This window comes from Bactrocera dorsalis, chromosome 6 (genome assembly GCF_023373825.1).
Source record: "Bactrocera dorsalis isolate Fly_Bdor chromosome 6, ASM2337382v1, whole genome shotgun sequence".
Taxonomy (NCBI): Eukaryota; Metazoa; Arthropoda; class Insecta; order Diptera; family Tephritidae; genus Bactrocera; species Bactrocera dorsalis.
Genome location: NC_064308.1, coordinates 15609838 through 15621293, shown reverse-complemented (window position 1 = coordinate 15621293; position 11456 = coordinate 15609838). Strand labels below are relative to the sequence as shown.

The 11456-nt window shown below is 37.6% G+C and overlaps 1 protein-coding gene across 1 annotated transcript; it reads right to left on the bottom strand.

Annotated features, from left to right (window-relative positions):
* Window positions 1-9251: 9251 nt before the first annotated feature.
* Window positions 9252-11456, bottom strand: LOC125779436 (uncharacterized). The gene is made up of 2 exons (XM_049460801.1): window positions 9666-11456; window positions 9252-9588 (listed from the first exon to the last, which is right to left on the bottom strand). Exons 1-2 carry the CDS (start codon window positions 10225-10227, stop codon window positions 9380-9382), a joined length of 771 nt encoding a protein of 256 aa, XP_049316758.1. The 5' UTR covers window positions 10228-11456; the 3' UTR covers window positions 9252-9379.

Below are 11456 nucleotides of genomic sequence, written 5' to 3'. Positions count from 1 at the left end.
TTATTTTAAGTCTTTTGTGTCATTTATGTTATTCGAGGTTTCGATTTGGTTAGCGGTTTATATGTTTTATCGATTTATTAACATTGCGGTTTCGGTTTTACGTTTCTTTATCTTCGGCGATTGGTAGAAAGCATAATTTGACGAGCGGTCTAGTTAGCGTTCGGGTTTGAGTGCGGAGATCAACTACTCGAACATGACCGTCGGAACCGTAATGAAGTTGTTTTATGCGGCCGAGTCGCCATTCCGTAGGAGGGAGACAATCATCTTGTATAAGGACGCAGTCTCCAAGCTTTGGTGCCTTTTCTTGAATTTTCCACCGGTATCTCTTGTGAAGGTCCTTTATGTAGTCTTCCTTCCATCAGCGGCTGAAGTCATGATGGAGACTTTTAATTCGTTCCAATCTGTTTAATATGGATAGCGACTCCACGCTTGACTCAGGTATGACCAGAATGGGTGCTCCTTTTAAAAAATGCCCTGGGGTTAAAGCTGTGAAGTCGGAGGGATCTTGCGAGAGTGGTGAGATAGGTCTGGAGTTTAGTACGGCTTCGATACGAGTGAGTAATGTAGTAAACTCCTCATAATTGAATTTATGGTTACCAGCCGTTTTCTTTAAATGGGACTTAAAGCTTTTTACTGCTGATTCCCAAAGTCCGCCCATGTGAGGAGAACATGGGGGTATGAATTGCCAATCGATCCCTTGGGGTGCATATTTTTTGACAATTTCGGGGGATACTTCTTTCATGAATTGTAAAAACTCTTTTTCCGTGGCTCTTTGAGCTCCGACAAAGTTTTTTCCATTGTCGTTCATAATTTTTAAAGGAAATCCGCGTCGTCCGACAAAGCGGGCAAATGCTGCAAGAAAAGCCGCAGTAGTCAGAACCGAACATAGCTCGAGGTGTACTGCCTTTGTTGTAAAACATACAAAGACAGCCTTTATCTGGAAAGGTCCAGCAAAATCAACCCCTGTGATGGTAAAGGGTAAAGCATAGTTGCAGCGTTCAGGTGGTAGGGCTGCCATGATCTGCGTACGCATCTTGTGCTTGTACATAGTACACTGTTTACACATGAAAATGGTTCTTTTAATTTGTGGCTTTAGTCGCGGTATATAGAACTCTTGTCGGACCATTTGTTGCATCAAGCGATGCTCACCATGCAGTGTAAGCTGGTGGAGATATATTAGAAGTAAGTAGGTAAAACGGGATTTCTCTGGGATAGTGATGGGATGTCGTTCATTGTAACTAAGGCTGGAGTTGGCTAGTCTTCCATTTGCCCTTAGTAATCCCTTAGCGTCCAGGAATGGGTTTAACACGAGAAGTGAGCTTCCCTTTCCGAGAGGTCGCTTTTCAAGCAACTTTGATTTCTCTTTGCTGAAATAGCGAGTTTGTGTATACAAGATTAGACTGACCCTCGCATGTTGCAAGTCGGAATATGTTAGTTGTATGTAAGGATCGTTTGATATCTTTTTCACCTTTTGTTTAAGTTTATGGATGAATTTGTGCATATAAGCGACTACCCTTAGTGCTCGAGGAAATGAGGAAAATCTTTGGAGAATATCATCCTCTTCTGGTGTGATATGAAAATTTTCTATTTTCCGACTTTCCGGAAGAATGATATTCCGAGCAGGAGACTTTGGCCAGAATTCTTGTGATTGGGTGAAATTTACCCATCGAGGGATTCGAATTTCTGATATAGTATGTAGATTGTTAGCAAATTGAACCCATTTTGTTAAACGTACAGGTTTTACTTGTTTATCCCATTCAGTGCCATCTTGCCACAATTCTTGAATGAGAATTTTAGCTTGAATCATTATTGGCGAAAGCCATCCTGCGGGGTCGAAAAGTTTTACCACCGAGGAAAGGAGAGATAATGATTCGCACGCTATTGGTATACTGTGGCTACCTGATAAAATGTCATCCAAATATGTTTGAGTTTGCAACACAGAAGTTGCTAAAGGTAAATTTGTTTCACAAGTTTTTGCAACTTCATGTAACGTCCTAATGGCTAAATAGGGCGCGCAGTTGATGCCAAAAGTAACTGTTTTAAGTTTGTAGTCGCTAATTGGACTATTAATTGAATTGCGGAAGACTATGCGTTGGAAATCCTGAAAGATAAATATCTACCTTTGGATATCATATGGTACAGTTTCTTCCATATGATTGAGGTCAAGATATTCCTCCATCACATTATCATATGCTGATTTTAGCTAATTTTTTTTCGTCAGGCTTTTTTCCATGCTTAGGAATTGCTGGACTGCTGAGATTCTAGAGTGACCTAGAGCTATAGTTTCTGGAAAGGTGGATTTGAATGGCAGTCGCACAACATAACGACCATGTTCGTTTCTTGTTGTTGTGGACTGGTAATAGGCTTCGCATGCCTGGTCTTCTTCTGAAAGTTTGGTAATCTGGGGTACTTCTTCCACTTCCTAGAATTTTTTAAGTTCATTATTTAAGTATTCGTTTGTTATATCTTCCACTTGTGTTGTGAAAGAATTTATTTTTTCGGTGACTTGGCCACTTATTATCCACCCAAAGATTATATTTTGGGCTAACAATATATTAGAGATTTTCTCTATACCTTCAAGAATTATTTGAGGTATTAAGTCACTGCCTAATAATATGTCGATTTGTGATGGGGTATGACAGTTGGGATCTGCTAATTTGAGATGTGAGCATTTTTCCCAGTGTATTTTATTTATTTCATAGCTTGGATGCAAATTTGTAAGTTGCGGTAGAACGATGGCTTGTGTCGTATATCCGCATTTGGAGAAACTATGGTGATTGGGCATATTTTATTAGAATTTTGAATAATTCTTCCGTCCATTCCCGAAATTTGAAAATTGGAATGTTTTATTGGCAATTTTAGCCGATTTTGAACCTTTGATGATATGAAGGATCTTTGAGAGCCTTGATCTATTTATTAACGCTCTTAGTTTGAATAAATCACCTTTATGTTCAATGGTGATGACCGCAGTGGGTAAAAGAATTTTGCTTTCATTTTCTGAATGAAGCGCTTGAATTTTTGCTGCTTTAGAGCAACATGGTTGTTCTTCCCTTTTTTCGGGATTTGACGTTTCGGGATTACTTGATGTAGTTGTAGCGACTAACCCCGTGGTTTTTTGAAATGGATTTTTCTTCACATTTTGAAAATTGGTAACATGAAGCAATGAGTGATGTCTTCGTTGACAGTATACTCAATTGAATTTGCTTTCACAGTATTTTGTCATATGAGAATTCGACAGACAGTTTATGCAAAGTTTGTGTTGACGGACCAGATTGTTTCTATCTGAAACGGATAATTTTTTGAATCTCTCGCAAGATCTTAATTTATGACCTCCCTTACAGAGTTCACACAATGGTTGCCATTGACTACTTTGATTTGACACGAATGTGTGACTTTTATTAACGTGTCTATTATATTGTATGTTATTACTGGCTTGGGGTTTGAACAAGTTTTTACTTGACTCATTTTGATGACTTTTTGGCTTTATAGTTTTTTTGTCTATTCGCTCAGCTATCTCGTATTGAGCAGTGAGGAATGTTTTCATCTGTTGCCAGGTGGGCATTATTTTTCTTTCCACTAGTGATTGTTCCCATCGTAGTAACGCAGCATCAGGTAGTGTTTCTGCGCAAATGGTTACTATAATAGGGTCCCACGATTCTGTGGATACATTTTGTGTTTTTAACACTGATAGACAATTTGTCACTGTGGAGTGTAAGTTTTGAAATACCTGGCTAGTTTCTTGTTGGATTTTTGGCAAATGCAATAAAGTTTTTATTGGGTTTTCTATCAAACCCTTTCATTTTCGTACCTTTCGACAAGTGCTTCCCAAGCCAGTTTAAAATTTTCGTCATTTAAAGCGAATTGCCTGACGATACTGCCTGCTTCCCCTTTTGTTTTATACCTGAGATGGTATAGCTTTTGTGCTTGTGAAAGTTTAGGATGGTTTATATAAACAGCAGTGAACATGTCCCGGAAGGACGGCCACTGGTCGTAACATCCATTGAAAACTTCAGTATCACAAGCTGGTACCTTTAGATACATGCCTTTATCTAGGTCTTCTTTCTGTGTTGTAACTACTCTGGGAGGGAGAGTAGTGGCTCTACTTGGCCTTACTAAACTTATTTGTTCAGTTATCATTCCCTTTGTTAACTCGTACTGATCTCGGCAGTTATCACACTTAGCTGTCGCCGAAGCTTTTGTGATTTCTGCGTCGTCAGTATCTAGTACTGTATCGTACGCTGCCAGAAGGCGTGCCCATAGATTGATAACACTTTCTAATTTTATATTTAAAACTGCTTCCGTAATGTCAGTAATAGGGGAAGCTTGAAACCGGGTGCAATATCTTATAAAGCTATCACTTTCAGTGATAAATTTCGATATTATATGATCTTTTGATCTCTTTTGCTTTGTACCGTGCTTAGAGCGTGTAGCTTCTGCAGGTGTGCTTTGTTTATCGTCGTCAGCCATTTTTGGAATGGTAAGAAACTGACCTGATTTAGATTCTTTTGAATCTGTGCTCATTTAGAATAAATAAGAATTTAGAATTAAAATTGAGATGAGATATTTCCGATAAATACCGAAAACGGAAAACTCTTTTAAGTAAATAAGAGTTGTTATTCCCGTAAATTTACTAAAATACGCGTTAATCGTTTTTGTTAACCGCACTATTGTATTTAAATAGTTGCGATTTTATATTTATTTTTATATATTTTATATTACGGATATATCCGTATGTCCTTGTATATAAGTACTCGTACAGGCGGTATACGAAGTCACTAACCTTTGTACATATATGTGCACGCTATGTGCGTATTGATGTGCATATGATATGCTAAATTGGTTGATACCACTGGTTTACAGCAAAAATGTTCCATGAACGCCACTATCCAATTTGTATGTGAAATGGCTCGCTGATTTCGAAAATCGAGTTACTTTTTTTTTTATGTATACGTTTTTGAGATATTTGCAATTAACCGTTATTCGACCAAAAAAAAAAGGTGTCTTCATTTAATCATGTATATCTCACTGACCAGTTGAGCAATCTTACTGCAAATTATAGAAAATAAAAGTGAATGAAATTTCCTAAAAATATTGTCTACTCCATTTTTCCATAGGCCTTATAATTTCTGAGAAATTGATTAATCACTTCGTGTTTTTAAATTTTTTTATGAAAAAATTACAAAAAAATAAACTTTGGTAAGGAAAAAATTTTAAAACAAAAGATATTTTTTTAATTTTTTTTTTAATTTATATGAAGTCCTGTTTCTTTATAAAAAACTAAGCTACCAACGAACAAAATCCATGGATAAATAGGAAAGTTGTACATGATTAAATAAATATATCCAAGTCGCGCAAAGTAAATGTATACTAGGGTGGGTCAATTCCGGAATTTTTTCGATTCGGTATTTCTAATAGTGCGGAAAAGTTGCCTTAGTACTTCCTGATTCCAATACAACTTTTTGTTTTGAGATCGGATTGCATCTTCAACCCGAACCTCGGCCTTGAAATTTCGGAAATTCGCCTAAAATCGTGAAATTGTCTACCTAGCACCTGAAATACGCATCTCATGGCAAAATGTATAAAACAAAAGTTATTTGTCACGTCATTTGCTACCGAAATGGTATATGTGATCATGGCCGTAGGACGAACCGTTCCCGAGATACGAGCGAAAAGGCGGCGCGCCACAGCGCAAGGTGAAAATCGGCTTGCGGCCACACTTCTTGACGTTGATTTCGCCGAGTGCTATCACTCACATTCATTCACCTACGCCAAAGGACACGTTCGGATAGGTCTCCACACAAATATTTTTTCATCGAGTTCCTTCACTCTTGTCGGTGATTTCGCCGAGTTCTATCACTTACATTCATTTCCCTGCGCCATACGACACGTTCGGACTGGTCTCCACATAAATATTTTTTCATCGAGTTCCTTCACTCTTGTCGTTGATTTCGCCAGGTGTTATCACTTATATTCTCTCAACAAAACACAGAACTCAAAATGTCTGTATCTAAATTTAAATTTAGACAGAAATGTCCTGTGTTTGGCATATATCCGTACAATCTCTCTGAGTCCCAGTTACCTACTTACCAGGATGTTCTTTTGTGTTATCAGTTTGAAAGATTTGGTATAGGGCGACTCCGAGGCGACAACTATGAACCTAGGAGTAAAGAGGTTACAGAAATAGTTGCAAAAAAGGTTGAAAATACTTTCAAAAAGTCATCTATTCCGATAGTTTCACACACCAGAGTTGTACAAATGCTCACCACATACCATAAGAAATTTCTGACTCTTAAAAAAATGTTTTTAAGGAACCCAATAGGTTTGAGCTCTAAAAGAGACGACTTTGTCACTGACAAATGCAAGATTAGTCGGGCAAAAAAAAGTGTTGGTGTTAAGCTCCAGAACACCGAAAGTATTGACTCCGTATATGGGCTGTATTTTGACGGCCGCAAAGACAATACACTTACACAAGTCAGCGAAGGTGAAAAGTACTACCGCGACACTGTCAAAGAGGAACATATTTCTCTTATAGCGGAACCTGGTTGTCATTACTTTGGCCACGTCACTTCTCCTTCCGGGTCAGCTGAGGATGAGACGCAAGCTAATATGGCAACATTTACAAGACAATTCAGTTGATGTGGAACATCTAGAAGTTGTCGGTGCTGATGGCACCAACACGAACACAGGTTGGAAAGGTGGAATCATTCGAAAACTAGAAGAAAGAATAGGTAGGCCATTACAGTGGGTTGTTTGTCTTCTACATTTCAACGAACTTCCATTTTGTGCTCTTTTCGAACACATAGATGGTGTCTCAAAGAGTCCAAATACATTCTCTGGCGACATAGGTAAACTGCTCCCTTATTGTGAGAAGTTGCCTGTTGTCAAATTTGAAAGTTTTCCGTCCTGCCAATTACCTTCTGAGGTTATTAATCCGACCCAACTTAGCACAGACCAAGCTTATCTCTATAAAATATCAGAAGCTGTTATTTCCGGTCAATGTTCCTCAGATTTAGCGTCGATGCATCCAGGTAACATGTGCAAATCTCGCTGGCTCACCTGTGCAAATAGAATTCTGAGATTATACATTTCTACTGACAAACCAACAAAGGAAATAAAGATTTTGGTCAAGTAACGGGTGATTTTTTTGAGGTTAGGATTTTCATGCATTAGTATTTGACAGATCACGTGGGATTTCAGACATGGTGTCAAAGAGAAAGATGCTCAGTATGCTTTGACATTTCATCATGAATAGACTTACTAACGAGCAACGCTTGCAAATCATTGAATTTTATTACCAAAATCAGTGTTCGGTTCGAAATGTGTTTCGCGCTTTACGTCCGACAAATTTTGTTCAGCGATGAGGCTCATTTCTGGTTGAATGGCTACGTAAATAAGCAAAATTGCCGCATTTGGGGTGAAGAGCAACCAGAAGCCGTTCAAGAACTGCCCATGCATCCCGAAAAATGCACTGTTTGGTGTGGTTTGTACGCTGGTGGAATCATTGGACCGTATTTTTTCAAAGATGCTGTTGGACGCAACGTTACGGTGAATGGCGATCGCTATCGTTCGATGCTAACAAACTTTTTGTTGCCAAAAATGGAAGAACTGAACTTGGTTGACATGTGGTTTCAACAAGATGGCGCTACATGCCACACAGCTCGCGATTCTATGGCCATTTTGAGGGAAAACTTCGGACAACAATTCATCTCAAGAAATGGACCCGTAAGTTGGCCACCAAGATCATGCGATTTAACGCCTTTAGACTATTTTTTGTGGGGCTACGTCAAGTCTAAAGTCTACAGAAATAAGCCAGCAACTATTCCAGCTTTGGAAGACAACATTTCCGAAGAAATTCGGGCTATTCCGGCCGAAATGCTCGAAAAAGTTGCCCAAAATTGGACTTTCCGAATGGACCACCTAAGACGCAGCCGCGGTCAACATTTAAATGAAATTATCTTCAAAAAGTAAATGTCATGAACCAATCTAACGTTTCAAATAAAGAACCGATGAGATTTTGCAAATTTTATGCGTTTTTTTTTAAAAAAAAGTTATCAAGCTCTTAAAAAATCACCCTTTACATACTTACAGTTTACTCACCTTTGTGGTTCTCAATAATATTCAACAGGTCAATCAAAGATGGCTCGCGCCATCTCTATGCTGCAATTCAAAGGTCGAGATACTTATCTGCTAAACTGCGCAAGGTTGTCGATTCATCCATTCAACAGAATGCTTTCTTTGCTCTTCCAGAAAACATTCTCCTTAGTATGATGACTGACGAACGGATAGAAGTCAGAAAGTTGGCCCTTAACCGTCTTCTGGCAGCCAGAGAAGCAGAGTCTGACACCATAAATGGAAGAGTTAGATGTATTAAAGTGCCAAAGCTGAATTTCAAAGCTAATACTTATTACGATATGATTAACTGGAAGACTATTACCTTGACTGTTCCACCAGTTCTTTGTTCAGTTTCTAACGAAGAACTCATAAAAGGGCTGTCGGGAAACACTGCAGAGGTATGGAAATTTAGTGAATTCCCCTCTCACACCGTGGCAGTCGAGAGAATCGTCAAACTGGTGACAGAGGCATCTTCTAAAGTTATTGGCCCCCAATCTCGTGATCTTTTTATACGCTCTACACTGAAATCTAGGCAACAAGTGCCAAAGTTTAGTACAAAATCTGATTTTATCAATAAATTAGACACAGATTCAGACTAAAACAAGCCTGACATATGGTTGGTTGGTTGGGTTGGGCTTGGGAGGAACCCGAAGAGCAGCTACCTCCACGCGGTGGGTTCTGGGTGACCAATACAGGTTAGCTGAGAGCTGCAACAATTTTGACCTTGCGCTGTGGCGCGCCGCCTTTTCGCTCGTATCTCGGGAACGATTCGTCCTACGGCCATGATCACATATACCATTTCGGTAGCAAATGACGTGACAAATAACTTTTGTTTTATACATTTTGCCATGAGATGCGTATTTCAGGTGCTAGGTAGACAATTTCACGATTTTAGGCGAATTTCCGAAATTTCAAGGCCGAGGTTCGGGTTGAAGATGCAATCCGATATCAAAACAAAAAGTTGCATTGGAATCAGGAAGTACTAAGGCAACTTTTCCGCACTATTAGAAATACCGAATCGAAAAAATTCCGGAATCGACCCACCCTAATGTATACGTATAAGCGTATGTAGTGTGTAAAGTAGGGGTAGGATATCTAGCTATGCGCTGTTTCTGTTAAGTAAAAAGTCAATTTTCATGTCGTTTTTAGTTTTTATAAACTCATTTATTTATATATTAGTAATATATATTAAAACAATGTGTTATTTTTGTCTTAAGTTGATGTTCTTACATTATAGTCGAAATGATTATGTGTTTTGTTTTATCGTTTATTTAGTTTTGGGATCGGTTTCTCTTATGAGAAACCAACAGTAGTCACCCATCATACCGACGTCCCAGAAACCTTGGTATCGATTCTTAATTAATTTTATTTGCTGGTGAAACCTTTTGCCATGCTCGTCATTTTCGTCTCCGAGATTTGCCGGAAAAAAACTTATATGGGAATGCAGAAAAAGAATTTTTAAAGACATATTTACGCCTGGAGAAAAAAGAAAATGTAAATAAGTAAATTATAAAATTTTATATAATTCAATTAAATAAGTTTTGAATAATCACCCATTTCTGCATAATTTTTGATTAAGTCGCTCACTATCTTCTCGTAGTTTGGACTTTTGTGTTTACCGAGAAAAGAAAAAACGACCATTTCGAAGAAATCCCACGCTGCTGCCTCAACTGGTGACAATAGTGCTTTGAATTGGTCATTATTTATCAACATTTTTATTTGGGGTCCAACAAATATACCTTCTTTTATCTTGGCCTGGGAAATGTTTGGGAAAAAATTTTGCAAATAATTGAATGCTTTGCCTTCTTTGTCCAACGCCTTAACAAAATTTTTAATGAGGTCGAGCATGATGTGCCATGGCGGAAGAATGATTTTTTCCTTCATTACAAGTGGGACGTATTTGATATTATCCACACCAATTGTAAATTCAACTCTTTCCGGCCAATCCTTAATGCAATAGTGGTCTTTACGAGCTCGGCTATCCCATTTGCAGAGAAAGCAGCAGTGTTTTGTGTAGCCACTTTGTAGACCGCATAACATTCCAACGACTTTAAGATCGGCACATATTTTCCAATAATGCTCTTCATATTTCATGAATTTTAACAATTTCTCCATTACCTCGTATGTTTCCTTCGTGCTTACTGCATGCGCGATCGGGATCGTGGCTTTTTGTTGCCATTATGCAGTAATACAGCCTTCAAGCTCAGTTTATTGCTGTCTATGAACAATCGCCACTCCTCGGAATCATATGATTGACCAAACTTTTTGAATAATCCTGGAATGTCTTTGCAATAGCATACATTGTCTTCCTTCCTATAGTGTTTGGCAAATGGTTCGTGACGATTTCTATAATATGTCATCTTAACATAGGGTGACTCGAATTAAAATTGTTGCATACGAGAGGCATGTAGCTCAGCTTTTTCCTTGTATAATTCCTAATCTCTAATCCAATCGTTTAGTTGCGCTTGTGATAGAACGTTTCTCTCGTCTTCCATTAAAAATTCATTACAACTTGATTTCCCAGCGCATAGCTAGATATCCCACCTCTACTTTACACACTACATACGCATATACGTATACATTGACTTTGCGCGACTTGGATATATTTATTTGATCATGTACAACTTTCCTATTTATCCATGGATTTTGTTCGTTGGTATCTTAGTTTTTTATAAAGAAACAGGACTTCATATATAATAAAAAAAAATTAAAAAATATATTTTGCTTTAACATTTTTTCTATACCAAAGTTTATTTTTTTTTTAATTTTTTCATAAAAAAATTTAAAAACACGAAGTGATTAATCAATTTCTCAGAAATTATAAGGCCTATGGAAAAATTGAGTAGACAATATTTTTAGGAAATTTCATTCGATTTTATTTTCTATAATTTGCAGTAAGATTGCTCAACTGGTCAGTGAGATATACATGATTAAATGAAGACACCTTTTTTTTTGGTCGAATAACGGTTAATTGCAAATATCTCAAAAACGTATTCATAAAAAAAAAAAAATTAACTCGATTTTCGAAATCAGCGAGCCATTTCACATACAAATTGGATAGTGGCATCCGTGGAACAAAAAACAAATTCAAATTTGTGATCCAGTGTATTTAATCCCGCTTGTTTTTGTAATACATATTGTTAGTTAATATTTGCCTATACGGGCTTAGAGTACGTACTATATAAGTAAGTATGTACTAATACATTTATCGTTAATAAGATTTTATTATTTATTAATTTTTTTTGTTAAAACTCCGCACCGCTTATTGTTAATAATTAAGCTATTATCGCAGCTTCTAATAAGTTTGGATTTATTATATTGTTACGATTTACTGCTTGATAGTT

Excerpts from the sequence above, each read along its gene's own strand:
- LOC125779436 (XM_049460801.1), bottom strand. The coding sequence starts at position 10,227 with ATGGAGAAATTGTTAAAATTCATGAAATATGAAGAGCATTATTGGAAA. Across the intron at positions 9,589-9,665 it reads CAAAAATTATGCAGAAATGG|GCGTAAATATGTCTTTAAAA; the intron begins GTGATTATTCAA and ends TTTTTTCTCCAG.